Below are 23,010 nucleotides of genomic sequence, written 5' to 3'. Positions count from 1 at the left end.
AAGGAGGTTGATCATGCACACCTGTGTTCTCTGTTTTATTAAATATAGTTAAATATGTGAAATGAAGGGTTGGTTATCTGGATATATTGAAATGTATATAATGGTATATATTATACTGGTATTATACAGAGAGATTTCCTAACAGAACTGAAAATCAATCTATAAGTATCATTTTCTCCTTTAGGAATCCTATCCATTTATTTGTTATAGGGTGGGTGTGTTTATTTTGGTTTTACATCTTATCAGCTTTAATTATTCCATTGCAGGAAACTATTGGAAAGTTTTTCCAAGCAGACATTGCAGAAAATGCTTTGGTAGGTATCTTTGAATGGAAATTTGTTTTTCCCCTGGATTTAAATATAACACACATGAAGCGTGTTATAGTATAGAAAACATAAAGGAAAAGGGAAAAATCACCACTACTCCCACTACTTTGAGGGGCTGCTAGTGACATTTGGTCTACATCTTTGCAGATGTTAACTGCCACCATATGTATAATTTTATATACATAGTATTTTACTAACGTTTCTTACTTTTAACAGAACATCATTTTTTCTGTCAGTATATATTGTATATGTCTGAGAGTACCATCTAATATGTATAATCCTTAGTTTGTTATTTAAATTCTGTTGAAAAGCACTTAGTATCTTGTTTCTCAATAACCAACACTGCCATGGACAGCCTTGCATAAAACAACTTTGTGTGTTTAATTTTCTAATTGGGCATATGTTCTTTCTTGGTAATAAAATTAATGAATTCATTAAGACTCATTTCTGAGTTTCTTTTTAAAAAAAAAAAAAAGCATTTATTTGTTTTAGAGGTAGAGTTACAGAGAGGAAGAAGCAGAGCCTGAGAAAATTCTTCCATCTTCTCATTCAGTCCCTAAATGGCCACAATAGCCAGGGCTGGGCCAGGCCAGAGCCAGGAGCTTCATCTGGGTGTTCCACGTAGGTGCAGGGGCCCAAGTACTTGGGCCATTTTCCACTGCTTTCCCAGGCACATTAGCAGGGAGCTGGATCAGAAGCAGAGAAGCCATGACACGAACCAGCTACCATATGGGATCTGACACTGCAAGTGGCAGCTTAACCTGCTACACTAAGGTGCTGGCCCTGTAAGTTTTTTTTGTTTTGTTTTGTTTTTTTTTCTTAAAAGATTTTATTTATTTGAGAGGTAGAGTTACAGACAGACAGAGGGAGAGACAGAGAGAAAGATCTTCCATCCACTGGTTCACTCCCCAAATGACCGCAATGGCCAGAGCTGGGCCTATCCAAAGCTAGGAGCCAGGAGTTTCTTCCAGGTCTCACACGTGGGTACCGGGGTCTAAACATTTAGGCCATCTTCCACTGCTTTCCCAGGGCATAAGCAGAGAGCTGGATTAGAAGGAGCAGCTGGGACACAATCCGGCGCCTGTATGGGATGCTGGCACTGCAGAGAGGGCTTAGCCTACTACCCCACAGCTCCGGCCACAACTGGTATTTCTTGTGATTTTTTGTAATAATTTTTTTTTAAAGATTTATTTATTTACTTGAAAGTCAGAGTTACACAGAGAGAGAAGGAGAGGCAGAGAGAGAAAGAGAGAGGTCTTCCTTCCGCTGGTTCACTCCCCGATTGGCCGCAACGGCTGGAGCTGTGCCAATCCAAAGCCAGGATCCAGGAGCTTCTTCCGGGTCTCCCATGCAGGTGCAAGGGCTCAAGGACTTGGGCCATCTTCTGCTGCTTTCCCAGGCCATAGCAGAGAGCTGTATCAGAAGTGGAGCAGCCAGGACTCGAACCAGCACTCATATGGGATGCCAGCACTGAAGGCGGAGGCTTTACCCATTTCGCCACAGCACCGGCCCCTATAATAATTTTGTGATGTGCCTGTACTTTGTCCTTCATCTCTTTTACCCTTCACATGTTATTCTAGGTGGTTTGTAAGAGCTTGTTTACCAGGAATTATTAATCCTTAATCATGTTTGTTGTATTTTCCTTGTTTTTTACGTTGTTTTTTGATTTTTGAGTTTTTTAATTAGTTTATCATTAAATGTCAATCTTTCCTTTGTAGTTTCTAGTTTTTGAATTGTTTTTTCTTAGACTTTTTAAATTTAACAGTATAGAAAGGGTCACCTATATTTTCATCTAGTACTTAATAACCTCAGTTATTTCACTGAAATCTTCAACTTTCTGGGACTTTTTGTGTGTGTGTGTGTGAGGTATGAATCCTGATAATATTTTCCCAACCAGTTGGCCAGTTCTCTGGCTGATGTTAAGTGTCATAAAATATTTTCTGAGTGCCTTCTGTATGCCACCTTTTTTACCTGATAGAAACTGCAAATAAATACAGCATTAAGCTTAACAATGATTGTATTAATAATTGCAACTATATAAATGTTTTTGATTTTTTTTTTTTAACCATTAGAAAAATTCCTTAGAAACAGAAATTCCTACTGTCAGCGTTTTAGCTGATGAAGAATTCCTTCCCTTCCGAGAAAATACATTTGACCTCGTGGTTAGCAGTTTAAGGTAGGTAATCCGTTAAAAACACATATGTTATACTTGTAAATAGATCATTTATGCCATAACATTTTATTCTTTTTATAGTTTTTATTCTTTTTTTTTTTTTTTTTTTTTTTTTGACAGGCAGAGTGGACAATGAGAGAGAGAGTCAGAGAGAAAGGTCTTCCTTTTGCCATTGGTTCACCCTCCAATGGCCGCCACGGTAGGCGCGCTGCGGCCGGCGCACCACGCTGATCCGATGGCAGAAGCCAGGTGCTTCTCCTGGTCTCCCATGGGGTGCAGGGCCCAAGGACTTTGGGCCATCCTCCACTGCACTCCCTGGCCACAGCAGAGAGCTGGCCTGGAAGAGGGGCAACCGGGACAGGATCGGTGCCCCGACCGGGACTAGAACCTGGTGTGCTGGCGCCGCAAGGCGGAGGATTAGCCTAGTGAGCCGTGGCGCCGGCCTTATAGTTTTTATTCTTATGAGGTCAAAATAGTAAGTAATGAAATAAATTCTTAATAACTTTTTTTTTATGTTGGGAATACTTTTTTATTTTATTTATTGCTAAAATTTAGAGGAGTGTATTTTTTTTCTATTCATTTGAAAGAGCAAGAGATCTTTCATCCTCTGAAACTCAATCTGGATCTCCCACTTCTGGCAAGGACCTAAATACTTGAGCCATCACTTGCTGTCTTCCAGGATGCACATTAGCAGGAAACTGAAATCAGAAATAGAGCCAGGACTTGAATCCAGGCATTTTGATATGGTTTGCAGGCATCCCAGTCAGCATCTTACCCCTGTGCCAAGTGCCGTCTCCTTAATAACCTTTTTTAAAATCATAAACCAGCTTTGTTAGTTTATGAACTATAAGATTTCTCTGGTAAAATTAATGGATTCTTTGCTCCCTAGTGGAGAAAATATGATGTAGTCTCAAGATTTTTTTCTTTGTCTTTTCCTACAAGTTTGTACAACTTGCTTTAGCTAATTTGTGATAGAGGGCTTTCCTCCCTGATGTAACTTACTATTTTGGAATTGATATGGATGGCTTCGGTATACAATGTTAGAGCAGTTGTATCATAAACACATCTGGCAAACAAAGGAATGCTGAAATTTCCTTCACGTTTAATTCTTCTGCACAGAAATGTGGTCCTCAGTGTTAATTTTTTTGTTTCTTTTTACCATGTTCCTTTGCATCTATTATACAACCATGTATTGTAAATATTTATTAAATAAATTATAATATGTGTGGCACTGATTTCGATGTTTCGGAGGAATACAAACATGAATTCATACAGGGACCTAGTTCTCAAAGAACTCAGTCTGTAGAAAAAATAGAATATTCTTGTGATATCTTATTTCTTCTTATAGTCAAATCGATTTTGTTTCAGAGGTTTTCTGATAGTTGTGTTTAAAGTGATAATCATCACAGTCTTCCCAGGACTTTGCCAGTGTTAGCATGGAGAGTCCTATGTCCCAGAAAACCTCAGTCCCAGGCAAAGTAGGAGAATTGATTATCCCTGCTATCTTCTTCAGTGAGTTGTGATTTCTTCCTAGCTTTTTGTATATGTGCTGAAAATTTTTAGAAAAAGTATTCACATTCTGTTATGAAATAAAAACCAGAATTTTGGTTTAAAGGAAGGAACTCCTGGCAGGAAGTCAGAACCCAAATTTTAACTTTAAATGATCTGCTTGCCATTTGAAAGTAAGTTAATTCTGTTGCTGTTGTTTCCTCATAAGTATGATAGGGCTTATCATAGGATCTATTTCGTTTTAAAGGTATTTGTTATCAGGAAGCATTAGGAATCATAAATGGGAGTTCCTCACAGTATGGTTTGAAATGGGTATTCAGTTCTGCCCTGCTATCAGGAAAGCTTGACTGTTTTCTGCAGACACTGAAAATATGATTGTTGCTCCACAAATAATCATACATAATCATACCCTAGGAGACAATAAAGAGTGTCAAAAGTAAATTCAAGAGATCTTTTCTATTTTGGTGTGTAGAGCTGAGGTTTTGTTTGGATTTTATCTTTTTCATTGCCATAAAAATATGTGGAATACACTACACACCTATTGGAATGGCCAAAGTCTAGAATACTAACTAAACCAAATGCTGGCAAGAATGTGGAGCAACAGGAACCCTTCTTTAATCACTGCTGGAAATGCAAAATGGTACAGTGACTTTGGAAGATAATTTGAGCCACTTTGGAGGGCAATTTGGCACTTCCTACAAAACTAAACCTATTTTATCATATGATCCAGCAATCATGCTCCTTGTTATTTACCTAAAGGTTTATGCCCACGCAGAAACCTGCACACGAATGCTTACAGCAGCTTTTTTTACAATTGTCAAGATGTGGAAGCAACCAAGATGTCCTTTGGTGTTTGAATATACAATCTAGTATTTCAAGTCCATGGAATATTCAGCACACAAAGAAATAAGCTCTCAAGGCATTAAAAGATATGTAGGAAACTTAGACACATATTACAAAGTAAAAAAGGCCAACCCAAAAAAAAAGACTGTACTGTGTAACTCTATGACATTCTGGAAAATATAGAACTCTGGAAATTGTGAACAAGGTCAGTGGTTGCCAGCTGTTAGTAGAGGAGGAAGAAATGAATAGGCAGGGGACAGAGGGTCCTTAGGGCAGTGAAACTACTCTTCATGATACTATAGTGGTGGGCACATATCATTGCACTTTTGTACAAACCTATAGCATATGTTATACCAAGAATGGGCCCTGATATAAACTGTGGACTGTCGATGATAATTAGTCCTTGTAAGTTCATCAATTGTTAACAAATAAGCCACTCTGTCAGAGAAGGTTGACCGTGGTGGAAGCTGTGCATGTGTGGGAATACAGCATTTATGGGAAGTCTCTTTACCTTCCTCTCAGTTTTGCTGTGAACCTCAAAACTGTTCTAAAAATAATAATAAAATATTAACAACAACAAGGAGTGGGGTGTTATTTATTAGAAAGCCCACTGAGTTACACTTTTGGTGAATAAAACTGATTTTTTTTCCTTTTTTTTAAAAAAAATAATTTATTTATTTGAAAGAGTTACAAGGAGAGAGGAGAGACAGAGAAAGAGGTCTTCCATCCGCTGGTTCACTCCCCAGATGGCCGCAACAGCCGGAGCTGTGCCGATCTGAAGCCAGAGGCCAGAAACTTCCTCTGGGTCTTCCCATGTGGGTAGAAAGGCCCGAGGACTTGGGCCATCATCTGCTGCTTTCCCAGGCAATAGCAGAGAGCTGGACTGGAAGTGGAGCAGCTGGTCCTCGAACTGTCTTCCTTCCACATGGGATGCCGGCACTGAGGCAACAGCTTTACCAGCTACACCACAGTGCTGGCCCTGAATAATACTGTTTTCCTTTGGAAAAGTTTATATCTGCTTATGATTTTTAATTTTTCCTAGCAAAGTAAGACTTAGAATACTATAATTCTGTGGTTTACTTGCTGGATTTAATTGATAAACCCTTTTGAATATGTCATTAGGTGCTAGTTTTCATCATTTTCGTCAAATAAGATCTTAGTATACCACTCTTTGGATGAAACACCTGAGGAGAAATGACTTATACTTTATTTAGATGAAGATAATTAGATAATCAAATCAGATATTTTTCCTTAAGCAAAGTGATAAACTGGCATGAAGAATTATCTTCTTTGACTGAAAGATTTCCCCCAGACATGTTTATTATTTTAAAACCTGTATGAAAAGGTCAATGAGTTTTAGTATGCAATTTCAGACTTCAGAATTAAACCATATTTATATCTTATCACTATATAAATAATGATATTAATTATACTTATTTTCAGCTAAAACAAATACATGTTTTCATATTTTAGTTTGCACTGGGTGAATGACCTTCCTAGAGCACTTGAACAGGTGAGGAAACTTACATTGATTCTACTTTTTTGTTTTATTATTAGAAATTCAGAGGTGCCTCCATAGTCACAAACCATTTAGCAGGAAGCTTCATTAGAAGCAGAGGTGCTGGGACTCGAAGTCGCACTCTGATATGGCACATCGCATTCCAAGTGGCAGCTTAACCCATGGTTAAGCCCCTCTTTTGTGTGTGTGTGTGTGTGTGTGTTAAGTAACCCTGTAAGATATCGTCTTCTTTTTACTTCTTGGAAAACATGCCTGGAGAAGTCAGTTAAATTGAAGGGAGGTTGTTTTAATGGTTAGAGCATAAGAAACTGAACCAAGGAGGCAATGGTAGGAGTTAAAATGAAGCAAAATATTTTAGGATTCTACAGAAGAAGAGTCAACAGTTTGATGGCTTGTTAGATCTGAAGATCAAAGAAAGGGAAGAATCAAAGCTCACCTTAAAGTTTTTTTAAAAAAAATAATTTATTTATTTATGTGAAAGGCAGAGATACAGAGAAGCAGAGGCAGAGAGAAAGATCTTCCATCCACTGGTTCACTCCTCAAATGGCTGCAATGGCCAGAGCTGGGCCCATCCGAAGCCAGGAGCCAGGAGCTTCTTCCAGGTCTCTCACGTGGTTGCAGGGTCCCAAGTACTTGGGCTATATTCTGCTACTTTCCCAGGTGCAGGGAGCTGGATCAGAAGTGGAGCAGCTGGGACTTCCACTGGCACTCAGATCAGCAGCTTTACCTGCTGCGCCACAGTGCTGGCCCTATCACCTCAAGTTCTAAATTTGGATAGTGGGGGCAAGAATTAGCAAAAGGTGGGGGGATGTTAATGATCAGAAAAGAATAAAAATAGTAAATAACAGAAATATGACTATTGGAAAGGGCATTTGGTTAAAGAAGAGGTGTTTTGCATGTGGAGAGAGTGAGGATACTGAGTTTGCTGAGAGACAGATGTCCATGGGCAAGGTAGTTGAAGATGAGTTTAGAATTCTGGGAAGATAGGCAAAAGATTGAGATTGGAAAGTCACCTTCATGAAATCGTGGGAGTTGATAAGCCTGTGGGGTAGAGAGGGGCTGCAGAGAAGTGAGGACTTATCTTAGGTACTTTATTCAGTGGCAGGAAAGGGAACTAATGGTAAAAGCGGAAGAGAGAAACAAAGATATTGCAGTTTGTTTGCTTATATATTGCTTTGTATTTGCTTCATAATCAATGTAAATTTAAGATGGCTTTGAATAGACTACTGTGATTTTGATTCTGGTTTTCTTCAGAGTCTACCTTTTCTAGTGGTCCTCATTGTTGAGAATAGTCAAACTCAATACTAGTTAGATTGTAGTCTCGAAAGTGAGCAAACATTCATGATTCTGAAATTCACTCTGGCCACTGTTTAGCTTATGATAGCAACTAAAAAATGTTTTTTGTTTTTAAGTCTGGAAAATAAATGAATTCTCTATCACAGGAATGTGTTAGTCACTAGCTTATGCCCGCGAATCATGCTTTCTGTATAGATAGCTTTTTCTACATATCAAGCCTTGCCAATTTAGTAGCTTAAAGTAACTATTTAGCTCACAGATTTTTGTGGGTTGGCAATTTTGGATAAATATATTTGGGAAATTTTTCTGGGACTTGCTTGGTTCCCCCAATGTCTCTGATCAGCTACTAGATTGTCTAGGAGCTGTCTGTTTTAGGATGGACTAAGGACAGCTGCTTCTCAGTCTCTTTCCTCTGCTGGACTGGCTCAGGTTCGTTTATAACATGGTGACCAGAAGAAAGCAGGTCAAAGCATGCAAGGCTATTTGAGGACTAGGCTTGAAACTGGTACACTGTTATTTCTACTGCATTCTTTTGGTCAAAGCAAGTCACAAGGATAGCCTAAATTCAAGAAGAGGGAAAAAAGACTCCATCTCTCAATAGGAGTTGTTGGAAAATGACACTTCAGAGGGCATAGGTATGGGGAAGGTTGTGATTTTTTTAATCTACCACACTTAAAACTATTGTTTCTTTCAATATTTTTCTGATGGTAAGAGTGGGTTGTGTCTATTGTAAAATTTGAAAATATCCAGCATATTCTTAGAGTTAATAGTGATAGTATTGTCTCTCTTTACAAATACAGTATACAGCAATCGTGTTCTGACAGTTGATCATTTAGATGTTATTTATTAGGTTGTTTGGCAAAATAAGATCAGTAGTTATAAAATGTTGATTTAACATTTCTATATGTAAAATCTTGAATGGTTTTGTTGTCTTGTATTTATGACAGATTCATTACGTTTTAAAACCAGATGGTGTATTTATTGGCGCAATGTTTGGAGGCGACACACTCTATGAGCTTCGGTGTTCATTACAATTAGCAGAAACAGAAAGAGAAGGAGGATTTTCTCCACATGTTTCTCCTTTCACTGCTGTCAATGACCTGGGACATCTACTCGGGAGAGCTGGCTTTAATACACTGACTGTGGTAATTGTCAAGGGAACCGAGTAATCTGATGATTGCACATTGTAGAAACAACTTCTTTTCATTTTCAAGATAGAAAATTATATATCCATAGTACTCTGGAAAGATTTGAGGTATTTTTCTCCCCTACCTCTTCCTCCTCTTTTTTTTTTTTTTTTCTTAAGGAAAAGCTCTTATCAACCATGCTCAGTTTTGTATACACCCATCTTGATTGACATAAAGTAGGAATGTGAAATTTTTAGTTGTTTGTTACCTGAATAGCTAAAAAAAAAAAAAATACTATGTTAAATTGAGACTGTTTTCTAAACATACTAATACATCAGAATCTTCAAATCTAGATTTGAGTATATGATAGGAATTAGAGCATTCCAGATGATAGGAAAAAAATGGGATACGTGGGGGCATTTATAGTACTGCTTCCACCACTAGCCCTTGGCTGAAACAGTGCTATGTGAAGCAGAGATGAAAATGGGTGGTTTGATCAAGGTTAGAGAAGGTAGGATGTGTTCTGCTCATATAGAGTCATTGCAGAAGAAACGTGGAGTCAGCATGGCACTGTGACGGGATAGGGCATTGGTAGCCAGTTAACTGTAACTTCAATCCTGACCCTGTCCATTTAAAGCTAGGGGAATTTGGGTCATTTACTTCACTTTGAGCATTCATTTATTTTCCCTTTTTTTTTGAAATATAAGTCTTTTTTGTTTATTTGAAAGGAAGAGTTACAGAGAGAGGGTGAGACGGAGAGAGAGAGATCTTCCATCTGCTCGTTCATTCCCCAAATAGCTGCGACAACTGGAGCTGGGCCAGTCAGAAACCAGGAGCCAGGAGCTTCTTCCAGGTCTCCCACATGCGTGCAGGAGCCCACGGACTTGGGTCATTTTCTTCTGCTTTCCCAGGTGCATTAGCAGGAAGCTGGATGGGAAGTGGAGCAGCCAAGACTCTAACTGCCACTCATATGGGATGCTGGTACAGCCCTGCTAACCACTATGCCACAGTGCTGTCCCCAAGCATTCATTTCTTCTAAACATGTAAATGCTGTTCACCTCAGGTGGCTGTTAGTTTTAAATAAGATAAAGGGTACGTAGCACAGGAGCCATGGTAAATGCTCAATAAATATTAGCTTCTACCTTTCTCCTTCCCAACCCTCTACTGTAGCACTTTGTAGGACTAGGCTTCCAAAGGGGAGTCGTCTGTAGAGGTAATGACTGCCTCTTCCACCTCCCTCCGATAGCAGAATCATTCTAAGGACATCATTACTTTCTTCAGAGGTCAGTTGAGTAGACTTATTGTGTATGATTTTTTGCAAATTCTTCAGGCCTAGAAATATCTCTAAACCTGATCAGAGACAATTGGAATTCCTTGATGAAGAAAGTTTCTCACTGTGTGATTAAAAATGATAGGCTTGAAATTAGAAGTTGTTTGTGGAAATTGAGTGTGAATATCTTTCATAAAATCAACCAACCAAAAATAGGTTGTAATATCCTTCCTTGTTTTGATAGAAAGTAAAGGGCATGGACCAGCAGGGCCTCTGATGTTGGAAAGGGACCTCCAGGAAAGGGAAGAAACAACAAGCTAGAAGAATAGGCTAGGAACTAAAGTCAACCCTCAGCACTTCACAGCTGTGTCTGGGATTGACCTTTTATAAACTTCTAAATGACCTGAATCAATAGAAACTGTGTTCTGAGGTGTTTGAGCAGCTGAAAATTGGAAAAATGCTTAATATGAGTGATCTGTTTTGTAATGAAAACAAGCATTGTTAATACAGGCAGTTGTGTGTTGAAGATCACTGTAGTTTTAAATATATTGTAAATTATTTAATTAAAACACACAAACTCTACAGATGAAGTGAAAGTCTGTTATCCCCTTAATCCCAAAAGTCTTAGTTGTCTTCTGAGAGTAGCAGCAGTTCTCAGAATTTTGGTCAGGATGCTTCTTCTCATTTAAAAATTATTGAGGACCTTAAAGAGCTTTTCTTTATGTGTTTTATGTATCTCAGTATTAACCACATTGTTTTAGTATTTATTAATCCATTTAAAAATAGCAATAATATACCCACCATTGCTAACCTATTTTTATGAAAAAGAGCTGTAATTTTCCAAACAAAAAAATGGAAAGGATATCATTATTTTACATTTTAAAAAATTTCTTTAATGTATATCAGAAAGTTTATGAAAAAGTGGAATTTGAAAATAAATTTAATGCAAAAATTTTTTAAATCTATGCAGAATTTATTCATGACATGTATTTTCATGAACTTTTTGAAGACCCCTAGCATGCCTTAGTGAAAGAGAGCTAAATTCTCATACTTGCTTCTGCCTTGAATTCTATTGCTACACCACATGTCATGTAGCTTCTATAAAATACCACTGTGCAGTAAGAGGTGGAAAAGGCAAATAATGTCTTAGTATTATTAAGAAAATAATAAGAGTCCCAGGGACTCCAGGACTCATACCACCCTTTGAGAACTGCTGCTGTAGTGGTAGCTACTGTTATTGATTTGGCATGTAACGTTTAAGTTTCTTTTTTTTTAAGAATTACTTTGCCTTTCTTTATATATACAATCATATATATGTACATATTTCTGAAACTTGGTTTTAACTTGTAGCAATATATTTTAAAGAGTTCTCTAAATCAATGTGGATATATCTGACCTCCTTAACTTACGCATGTTGCTTATTTACACAATTTTACTTAACTGTTTCCCTATTAATGACATTTAGATTTGTTCTAATTTTTTTTTTTTTGGCAGTAGAAACAATGCTACAATCCATATCCTTCTATTCAATTTTATTTATTTACTTTTACAACAAACACATATTGAGTACCTTTTAGGTGCCAGATACTATTTCAAGTACTTTGGATATGTTGGTTCTTGGATTTATAGCAGGTCTGTCAGTAAATTTTAGAAGATCTAATACTAGGACATTGTACACAAAATTGTTTTTTGTTGTTCATATGTGGAAAAACGTGTCCATGGTTTTTATCAGATCTTGAGAGATCTGATGTGGCTGAGAGTTAATAAGAAACTCCTGGTATTAAAGCCTTAATTGCTAATATTGCCTTTACTTACACTGCCAAGCAACAGGCCCACTACATCCTCCCCACCACACACACACACACAACTTTTAGATAAACAAACACCAGATGCTGAATCTTCTGAGAAAGAAGCTTTTTATGAGCTTTTAAGAAGAAGAGGGAGAGGAGCCAGCATTGTGACATAGTGGGTAAAAAGCTGATGTCTGCGACACCGGCATCCCATATGGGCATTGGTTTGGGTCCCAGCTGCTCCACTTCTGATCCAGCTCCCTGCTAACCCACCTGGGTAAAGCAGCAGAAAGTGGCCTACGTACTTGGGCCCCTGTACCCACGTGGGAGACCTGTATGAGGCTCCTGGCTCCTGACTTAGGTCTGGACCAGGCCTAGCTGTTGCTGCTGTTTGGGGAGTGAATCAGCAGATGGAAGATCTCTCTCTCTTTCCCCCTCTGTTTCTCTGACCTTCAAATAAATATGCGAGTCTTAAAAAAACAAACAAAAAGAGATGAGGGAGAAAAAAAAAAAAAAACAATAAAAACCCAGATCTATCTTCCTGTTCAGAAAGGGGTTTGGTAATTTATAGAGTGAGGATGCATGGGGTATAATTAGACAAAATCTAGTGATGGGATAGGTGCAGAGGAAAGGAAATATGGAAAGAAATTCCTGTGAGCATGTGCACTAACAAATCATACTTTTACATATGTTATATGTTCAAAGACAGCTGCTCAAAGGTCATCAGAGATGTATCATTTAACAAAACCACCTTGAGGTAACTCGGTGGTCAGTCTGAATTGCCCCGCAGCTCCAGTCACAATTCTGGCTGCAGCTGGTCTGCCTGGCTCCTCCTTTTTTTGTCCAGAAGAAATTTGTGCTTGAGGCTAGGAGGTGCCCAGAAGCACCAGGATATTTGGGGTGTATCTGTGATCTCTACCACTGTTATCAACAGTAAACCCCTACATCAGGCTTCAGACGGAAGGGGCAGTCATCACTCTATAGTTCATTTGAGAAATAAGCTGCATGGTGTCAACAGAATGCACATTTCCTCAGCCAGTGTTGTTAAGCGGCATTATTCAAACTTCAATGAAAATGTCCTTGGAGATGATCATATTTAGCTTGGTTCTGGGTCCCAGATGTTAAGAAGGATTGATAATGACTCTGTATAGGGAAATGTAGTCAAAAAATGTATGAATCTCTAAATTCTGCCTAGAAGACTAGCTCCTTCCTCCCTACCCCACCTTCTGAAACTGTGATATCCTAGAAAAATTTTCAAAGTCTTAGAGAAGAGGGTGATAGTTTGTCGAGTCCAGAATAGATTTCTTCTGTGTTGTTTCCAAGGAAAGAACAAGAACCAGTTGATGGAATTTTAGGGAGATTTTTCTCACAGTGGAGAATACTCTTGTTTGGCAATTTGAGATTTTCATATATCAAGCAAAAGCCAGCTGGCACCGATAAGGATATTAAAGTAGATTACTCACTTACCATGAGAGATTGGTCCGGATAATCTCTACAGCCCTGTTTCAATTCTGGATTTTTTAAAATGATAAATATCAACTTTTTATTTTTACATAGGACACTGATGAAATTCAGGTTAACTATCCTGGAATGTTTGAGTTGATGGAAGATTTGCAAGGTAAGGCACTTTAAACAATATTTTTATCCTTTTTGAGACACATATTTTGAAAGCACACTCAATGGCAGATAGCGGATTCATTGGTGTGGAGAAAGCAGAAAATCTTCATGGAGTTTCTGTGCAGTACAATTTTCTGAGGTTTTCTATATCCTAATTTTACAAGTGAGCAAATTGAGGTCTTGAGAAATTAAGTATCTTGTCTGTGATTGCAGTGAATCTGGAGTTATTATTTGAATCCAGAGTCCTATATTATGTACTTAGTATGTTTCAAGTTTTTAAACATTGAAGTAATTGTGTAAACTCAGTCAGGTGCTTTGATCTTAAAGGTACAGGTGCCTGTATTTTTAACCAGACTAAGTTATAGAATATTTCCAGCCCCCTAGAAGATTGCTTTGTACACCTTCTCAGCTGCTCATCTGATGGTTTTAAATGGGCCATGTATTATCTGGAACTCTTTACTAACATTTACCTGAAAGAGGCTTTGCCACTTTTGTTTTGGCTGTAAAGCCTTTTTACAAAAACTGCATGTTAGCCTTTCATGTCTCTTGCCCTTAGGAGGATTAGAGGAATTATCTAAATATAACTTGTAAAATGCTATTTACCAGAAATAACATTTCCTGGTTGCTTTTGTTTTTATTTTTTATTTTTTTTATTTTTATTTATTTATTTGACAGGCAGAGTTAGACAGTGAAAGAGAGAGAGACACAGAAAGGTTTTCCTTTTTCCATTGGTTCACCCCCCAAGTGGCCGCTGCGGCCGGTGCATTGCGCCGATCCAAATCCAGGAGCCAGGTGCTTCCTCCTGGTCTCCCATGCAGGTGCAGGGCCCAAGGACCTGGGCCATCCTCCACTGCCTTCCCAGGCCACAGCAGAGAGCTGGACTGGAAGAGGAGCAACCGGGACAGAATCCGGCGCCCCAACTGGGACTAGAACCCGGGGTGCCGGCACCACAGGCAGAGGATTAGCCTAGTGAGCTGCGGCGCCAGCCTCCTGGTTGCTTTTATATTCATTTATTTGCCATGTATTGAGCATCTGGCATGTGTAACCACAAAGCCACTGGTGAAAACATATAGTTCCTTGTCTTAGACAGCTGATATTTTAGTAGAGAGAAAGGGACACACAGAGGTAAATAGACATATGCGTTCAGCTGTAAAATGAGATCCTTTTGTAAAGCACATGAAGAAACCAAGAGAACAGGTCACTGATCCCACCTGGGGAGTCAGAAGCTTTTGCAGAAGCAGCAGCACCTAAGCTAAAATGAGTTTACTTTTGCCAAGAATGAAGAGGTAGGTGTAGTTTTGAGGGGACAGGCATTGCATTCCACACAGACGAAATAGCTAGTGTAAAATCACACAGGCATCAGAGGACATACAGATGCTTTACTCTCCTGACAAAAGAACTGGATGGTAACTCAATGTTGCTTGAGTGTGTAGAATGATGAAATGATGAGACTGACCTACAATTAGAGTCTTCTGGTGTTTGGGGGTTGAGATTTGTGGTTTCTTGAAAGAACTTTACAGAGGAGAGACAACCATATTAGTGTTGAAAAGCTCATCGACCAGCATTATTTTTAAGGTGTAATTTCTAAGGAAGATAAGACTAGAGCTAGCATGGTTAATCTGACTTGTTACATATGGGGAATCTGAGACACGGGTAGAAGTTAAAGAACTTCTTCAAGATGATGTGGTTAGTAAGTGGTAAAGCCAAGATTTCAGTCCATTCAAGCAGCCTGATTCATAGCCTGAAATCACAACCCCTCTGCTCTGGAAAAGTCCCAGGCAGACAGGGTTAAATGAATGGTAATGGGATGAAGGGTGGAGCTGAGCAGCTGGGGAGACTTCCGGGTGTGCAGCTTTGCCAACTGATGAATGGTGTCACCTTCACACTGGTTTTCAGTTTACAGTTACATTTGTGTTTACATTTTTTTTCTTGACTATGTGTCTCATTTAAGCTGCCATTATTATTAATTCACAGAAGAAAAAAAAGTCCAGAATATTGACCTTATTTTACAAAACAAGTTGCCTATCAGCTGATGAAAGCATGAAAAATTTTCGAGGCTTTCACAGTGATTTTAAGGTAAGTTCAGTTCTTTTTCTTTAAACAATACTCAGTATTGTTCCTACTAAGTCATAATTAAATTAAGTTTTTTAATAATAAGTTGGACTTAACCTTAAAAACACTGTGAGAGTATTAAACAGTTGCCTGCTGGCTAGATTTTTCTTTAGTCCCAAAGGTTAGAAGTCCTGAATGATTTTTAAAAGTTAACTAATTATAGTTTCCTCTGGTGGTGTCCATATCTGGGATATAAGCAAGCCATGGCAACAGGACACTGAGGAAGAGTGTAGAAAGTACTACAGTGGTCATCAGCAAGTCTTGCAGTTTGCTCACTTGGTAGGGTTGATACTCAGAGTATTTTCCAGTAGTGGGTCTGAAACACTAGCACCAGAAGCCCTCAGAGATCAGCTGGTCTGGCCTCCTGGACGACTGTGGTGCTCCATGGCTGCAAGAACAGCAGCTGTGTTTTTCTTGATGATGATTAATCCTCGAGTTTGGGTCTGTTGTTCTTCATGAATTGAGGCTGTTGTACTCAGAGGAAGCAGCTCATTGATTTTAGTAGCAGACATTCATTAGAGAATAATAGGAATTATTTACGATTGGAGAGAAGAAAAAGGTTTAGTTTATTAATTGTTTTTAGTAAAACTGCTTTTGGTAGATTATTTTTAAATTATTGAAGAATACTAATACTAGGAATCTCTTATTTGTTTCTTAATTTACAAAAGTAGAAAAACAAAATTAAGAAAGTGACACTTGAGGCCGGCGCCGTGGCTCAACAGGCCAATCCTCCGCCTAGCGGCGCCGGCACACCGGGTTCTAGTCCCGGTCAGGGTGCCGGATTCTGTCCCGGTTGCCCCTCTTCCAGGCCAGCTCTCTGCTGTGGCCAGGGAGTGCAGTGGAGGATGGCCCAAGTGCTTGGGCTCTGCACCCCATGGGAGACCAGGATAAGCACCTGGCTCCTGCCTTCAGATCAGCGCTGTGTGCCAGCCCCAGTGGCCATTAGAGGGTGAACCAAAGGCAAAAAGGAAGACCTTTCTCTCTGTCTCTCTCTCTCTCTCACTGTCCACTCTGCCTGTCAAAAAAAATAATAATAATAATAAAAAAAGAAAGTGACACTTGATCAGGTAGTGAAGCTTAGCATACAGGATAAATATAAAGGATTACTGGTTTTGAAATTCAAATTTTGGAGATTCAGTTTTAAATGTGGCCTTTCATAATATGGGCTTTTTTTTTTTTTTTTTAGAAAAATCAAACACATTATTAATTTTTGGTGACTAGAGAATGATATTTATCCTAGCTTTTTATCATCAAGTAGAAGTAAAGAAATCTAAAAGTAAATTTTAAAACAAGAGAAGTGACTCTGACAAGAAAGCACATAATTCTTTCTCAATCTGGGTTAGTAAAATCTGAAAATACTTAACTACAGTAGCTGTGGTGCTGTCTCATGAGTCTCAAAGCCCTCATCCAGGTGTCACCATCATACTTACTAGGGTTTAGGGGTGAGGCATTGTGGCACTGTCTCATCCTCCCTCAAAGAGCAGCGAAAAGAAGTGTCAATGTGGCCTCCATGGAAAGGCATTTGTCAAGACTGAAGACTCACCCTGGGGGCCAGTCCCCTTGCTTTTGCCCACCTGGCTTCCTTTAGACTGTTGCTGGCTTCTCTCCTAAAATTGACTGCTTCTCCTGTCTTGCTGTTCCAGAAGGTTCAGTGGTTTGCTTCAGAATCACAGGGAAGCTTTGCTGTAATCTGAAAGCCAAATGGGAGTTAGGTTATTTTGCCTGACTACTGGAGATTGGAGTTGAGTATGCTGTTGTATGACATAGGGTTAAATCTGTGATCCTAAACTGCTCAGGCTATTTGCTGTATTCTCTCAAACTGCTTGTGCTGTATTTCTAGGTATGGGTGAAAGTAACTGTTCTTGGAACAGAAAAGCACTGCTGCACCGAGACACAATGCTGGCGGCTGCAGCTGTGTACCGAGGTAAGACCCATGCAGAGGCCCGCTCACTCCACCTGAGGCACACTGAGGAACCTGGGCCACGTCCCGTGGATTCCCTTAACACTTCCAGTGCTTTTCCTTTTCTTGTTAAGGGATCATCAGATATTGTGTCCTTCCTCTGGATCTTTTTCCATATAGCCTTTATCATTTTTTTTATTATCAGTGTCTCAGCACTAAGAATTTTTCATATGAAGTATTCTTAGAATTCTACAAGTATAGAGTTATCCATTTTTCTTTGGAGGACATGACTTCTATTGAACAAGTGTTTTTTCTTGTGTTTTTTCGGACTTTACAGAAATGTATGGAAATGAGGATGGTTCAGTACCTGCTACGTATCAGATTTATTACATGATAGGATGGAAATACCATGAATCACAGGTAACATTATGAAGACAGATCCCTTCCCTTAGTGGGTTCATGTTTCTGTTTCTGTTTTATAGCTTATTAGAGTGGAGTGTTTTTTATGTAAGTCAGTGTTAAGGGGGTGAATCAGGGCCATGTATATCTATGTCTAATATCTTTAATCTTTCTCATTATTTTCAGGCAAGACCAGCTGAAAGAGGTTCTGCCACTGTGTCATTTGGAGAGCTAGGAAAAATAAACAGCCTAATGTCACAGGAGAAAAAATCCCAATAAATATTTTATTCCATGTTAATGTAGTCTAGATTTTTCATCAGAAGTAAGTAACTTTCACATCTAAAACTGTGACATTTTGAAGCAAGAAACAGTCTATAAGCTATTTACTAACAGACTTCTCTAATAGTTGACCTAATAATACAGATGTATTTAGTATCCATTTCAGTTTCATGTTGTTTCTGTTTTCATGAGGATGTTGTTATACAGTGATTTGGGTATCTTATTGCAGATTTAGCCTGAAAGCAAAGAAAATATTTCTTGAGGAGGCTACTGATAGGTTCATATATATACATGCCTTCCTCAATGGAAAAATATCACTTATGGTAACATTTTGTACCTTTTTCTGCTTCTGGCCTTTTGTCATTTCTTTGGGAAGACCACAGCCATTGGTATGAGGGTAGGAACAAGTCAGTGGATTCTTCAAAGTTCTGGCCCATTTAGAATGAAAATAGACTTTTTAAAAAAAATTTATTTATGTATTTGAAAGTCAGAATTACACAGAGAGGAGAGGCAGAGAGAGAAAGAGGTCTTCCATCTGCTGGTTCATTCCCCAATTGGCCGCAACGGCCGGAGCTGTGCTGACTGAAGCTGGGAGCCAGGAGCTTCTTCCAAGTCTCCCACACAGGTGCAGGGGCCCAAGGACTTGAGCTATCTTCCACTGCTTTCCTGCCATAGCAGAGAGCTGGATCGGAAGTAGAGCAGTGCCTATATGGGATGACGGCCCTGCAGACAGCGGCTTTACCCACTATGGCACAACACCAGCCCCTTTAATTTTTATTTTACTAATTTGAAAGACAGAACTTTCAGCACTGGTTCACTCTCCAAATGCTTGTAACAGCTGGGGCAGGACCAAGCTGAAGCTGGAAGTCAGGAATTCAATCCAGGTCTCCCACATGGGTGGAAGGCACTCAGCTACTCAGCCATCATGTGGCACCTCTTAGGTTGTATGTTAGCAGGAGGTTGAAATTGGGAGCAGAGCTGGAACTGAAGCCTAGGCACTCTGATATGGAATGTGGCCATCCCAGCTGGTGGCTTAACCAGTCGGCCAAATGCTCATCCCCAGTTTTTTATCTTTCTAACAATTCTCAGCTTTCTTAGTAGAATATTAGTTTTGTTTTATGCCATAATTATATATGGAATGGTGGAGTGAGTCTGTATAGAAATCTACCATAGGCTCTCTCAAAAATAAACTCTATTAGTATAAAAAAACAAAAGTAAAGCAAAATTAACACAATCAGTTGAGGTCCTTTATTGCTTAATGTGAATGACAGTAGTGAAATTATTTATTTTAATGTGGTTGTATAATTTTTTAGTTAATCTGATTAAATATGCTATAAGCTTTAATTTTTCAGAACACATGGGAAACTCATTTTTTTTTTAACATGGTAAGAGGTCATTCTTTTAAGCAACAGAATTTTAAAAGTCTAGTCAAAAAATCTTCATAAAATGATTACATTCTTTTCTTTTCTTTCTTTCTTTTTTTTTTTTTTTTTTTTTTTTTGAAAGGCAGCATAATGACAGAGTAGGAGAGAGAGAGAGAGAGATCCATCTTGTATTTTCTGGTTCACTCCCCAAATGTCCACAACAGCCAGGTCTGGGCCAGGCCAAAGCCAGGAGCCAGTAATTCCATCCTACTCTCCTACATGTGTGGCAGGGGCCCAAGCAATTGGACTACCTTATCAGGAGCATTAGCAAGAAGCTGGATCAGAAGCTGAGCAGCCAGGACTCAAACCCTCAAACCGACACTCCTGTATGGGATGCTGGTGTTGCAAGCAGCAGTTCAGCCCACTGCACCACAGTACCTGTCCCCCAAAATATGTTACATTTTAAATGGCATTTGAAAAACCAGTTTCTTGATAACCCCACAGTTATAAAACTCAAGTTGTACCATATTGCTTATTCCCAGACTTACTGGACCCAAGAATAACGGGGCTTCTTTTTGCCTCTTTTCCATCATTTCTTGTTAGCTATCTATTGTCAGTCTTAACAATTGACAAAAATGAGCTTTTGTGAGTCTAGTAGTTCTTCTTGCCCCTTAGGATCTGCCATAAGATTGAAATGGAGATGGAGATGTTTCTGGAACTAGTAAAAAGGTAGAAAAGAGGAACTAGGTTCTGGGATTGATTCTCCTTTGAATTAAAATGCAGGTGCTTCATTGCTTCTTTAAACAGATTCTTACAAGGTTCCATATGCCAGACACCCAGCTATTCTCTGGCTCTCCCACTTGCCAACTAACAAGGTTTCAGTATGTGGAACAGGTGACATCTGTTGGCTACCCGGAGATTTTTTGGCTCATTTTCTGGTTCACAGCAGTATTCTAAGTTACTGGCCTAGAGAATTACAGATGTAGCAGTATATATGAAAATTTACGTTTAGGAAACAAAGATTGTTTGCTTTATGTAAAGAAAGAACTTGTGTACAGTTTGTTCTATTGGAAGGTACTCATATACATCAAGCATGTGATAATGATTATAAAACGTTAAAAGTGTGTAAGCTCATGAGGTAGATTTTATGTCATTTTTCAAATATTGCTGGTACCATTTTCGTCCACTAGGTGGAATCAGTTATAGAATGGCCTGTATTGAGGACTGGTTTAGTTTTTAGACTGATTATAAATGTGTATTCCCTATGTCGAAATGCTCTAAAAGTATTTTACCATGGATTAACTACTGTCTAGGTAAGAAGTGAATCTTAATAGATATTTGGGAAAAAGAAATATACTTGGAACAGTGGTTACAGTTTTATTCCTTCATAAATTGACATTAGACTCTCCTACCTAAGAAGAAATGTTTGGAACTTTTTTGGAGTGGTAAGGGGGACTTATTGTTGTTAATAAGATGAAGTTTATCTTTAGGTAACTTATCAGTGGACCCCTTCTAGAAATTAGTATATGTTAATTCTCTGCTTGGATACTTACTCTATCATGCTGGTTAAAAAAAACATTTAGTTGAAAATAATGAAGGTTCAGTGAACAGTGATACACTGTTGTTAACAGATAAGGAAATGCTGCTGTGGTGGTTTTAAATTTACTCGCAGGTTTTTTTTGTTTGTTTGTTTGTTTTTTGATTTGTGTCTCTTTAAAACCTGGAGCTATATTTCCCTTCTTTCCTCTCCCCTGGTTTGATTTCAGGCTGGATTTGGTGACTGCGTTCCAACAAGTAGAATAGATAGTGGGTCACTTCCAAGACCAGGTAATAAAAGGCATTGCTCCCTCCTCGCTCTCTTTGGGCCATTCACTCTGGGGAAAGCCAGCTACCATGATGTTGAGTCTGCTCATGGAGGGGAACTAAAGGGGAAGGTCTGTTCTCCTGCCAGAAGCCACGTGAAGGAGCCATCTTGGAAGCGCATCCTCCAGACTCAGTCAGCTTTCAGGTGACTGCAGTCCCAGCCTGCCCCACAACAGCCAGCCAAACCACTCCCAAATTTCTAACCCACAGAAACTGTGAAATAGTACATATTTGTTGTTTAAGTCACTATGTTTTATAGTAACTTATGACACAACTATATTTAACCAACATACTCCCTTTGGGAAAAGTTGGGTGCTTGGGGTATGCTAAGTTGTTACTTTAAGTTAAAACAGCTTGCTTATTTAAAATTAGGTGAAGGGAGCAGACATTTAGTCTCATATATAGTCTCTTAGTTAAGAAGCTTGTGTCCTGCAGCAGAGTGCTTGGGTTCTATTTCCAACTCCTGACTCCAGCCTCCTACTAATGCAGATCCTAGGAGGCAGCAGTGGTGGCTCAAGTAATTGGGTGCCTGACACTCACGTGGGAGACATGGATTGAGTTCCTGGCTCTCAGCTTTGGTCTGGCCTCTCCTGGGTCATTGTGGGCATTTAAGGAATAAATCAGCAGATGGAAGCCCTCTGTCTTTCCTTTTGCCTCTCAAACAAATAAATTTTCTGAATAAAATGAAATTAGGTAAAGTTAACATTAACAAACATATTTTTAGAAATCAGACTTGAGATATTCTTGCCTGCAGGTTTGTTTCCATGGTACCTCAAGACAACTGACCTCCCAAGGTACTTTCACTAGGTCTCAATTTTATTTCCTAGGACCATCAGTATCAATTTCCTGGAAGCTTTACTCTGGTTAGTCCCAAAATGAAACCAAAGAATTTGGAAAAACTTTGCCATTGAGAATTCAGTGAGTTACACAACTGCACATGGATTTCTCAGTTCCCATGTGTCAAAGCTGTTGAGTTGCTGACAGCTCATTATCAGGATGGACTGGTGACATTGCACACTTGTTACCAGGCTCTCAGGTGAACACAGTGCTGAAGAAATAGTAAGAAATTTTTTATTTTTAAAAGTTGTATGTATGTGTGGGGCCGGCACTATAGCACAGCGGGTTAAAGCCCTGGCCTGAAGCTCCAGCATCCCATATGGGCACCGGTTCTAGTCCCGGCTGCTCTTCTTCCAACCCAGCTCTCTGCTGCAGCCTGGGAAAGCAGTGGAGGATGGCCCAAGACCGTGGGTCCCTGCACCCATGTGGGAGACCTGGAGGAGGCTCCTGGCTCCTGGCTTTGCTCCAGCCGTTGGCGGCCATCTGGGGAGTGAACCAGCAGATGGAGGACCTCTCTCTCTGTCTCTACCTTTCTTTGTAACTCTTTCAAATCAATAAAATAAAAAATCTTTAAAAAAAATATGTATGTATGTGTTTATTTATTTGAAAAGCAGAGTGACAAAAAGATATCTTCCATCCACTGGTGCACTCCCTAAATGACCACAGCAGCTATAGCTGGGCCAGTCAGGGACCAAGTACTTCATCCAGGGCTGGCGCCGTGGCTCAACAAGCTAATCTTCCGCCTTGCGGCGCCGGCACACTGGGTTCTAGTCCAGGTTGGGGCGC

The 23,010-nt window shown here is 39.3% G+C and overlaps 1 protein-coding gene across 5 annotated transcripts in view; it reads left to right on the top strand.

Moving 5' to 3' along the window:
- The window catches only part of NDUFAF5 (NADH:ubiquinone oxidoreductase complex assembly factor 5), a 35,710-nt gene extending 12,989 nt beyond the window's left edge, over nt 1-22,721 (top strand). Inside the window, exons 4-12 of one of the 5 annotated variants that reach the window (XM_062203851.1) lie at nt 267-314; nt 2,399-2,502; nt 6,325-6,364; nt 8,614-8,811; nt 13,411-13,471; nt 17,423-17,506; nt 17,820-17,902; nt 18,068-18,203; nt 21,291-22,721. In XM_062203851.1, the coding sequence (XP_062059835.1) occupies nt 267-314; nt 2,399-2,502; nt 6,325-6,364; nt 8,614-8,811; nt 13,411-13,471; nt 17,423-17,506; nt 17,820-17,902; nt 18,068-18,160 (711 nt within the window). In that variant the 3' untranslated portion in view covers nt 18,161-18,203; nt 21,291-22,721. Of the gene's footprint in view, nt 1-266; nt 315-2,398; nt 2,503-6,324; nt 6,365-8,613; nt 8,812-13,410; nt 13,472-15,444; nt 15,547-17,422; nt 17,507-17,819; nt 17,903-18,067; nt 18,309-21,290 lie in introns of those variants that run through there. The other 4 variants (XM_062203850.1, XM_062203852.1, XM_062203853.1 and 1 more) reach the window with 4 other exon arrangements.
- Nucleotides 22,722-23,010: the final 289 nt, after the last annotated feature.

This window comes from Lepus europaeus, chromosome 10 (genome assembly GCF_033115175.1).
Source record: "Lepus europaeus isolate LE1 chromosome 10, mLepTim1.pri, whole genome shotgun sequence".
NCBI classification, from domain to species: domain Eukaryota; kingdom Metazoa; phylum Chordata; class Mammalia; order Lagomorpha; family Leporidae; genus Lepus; species Lepus europaeus.
Note: the sequence above shows the minus strand (reverse complement) of the source record. Positions and strands in the feature narration are given on the sequence as shown.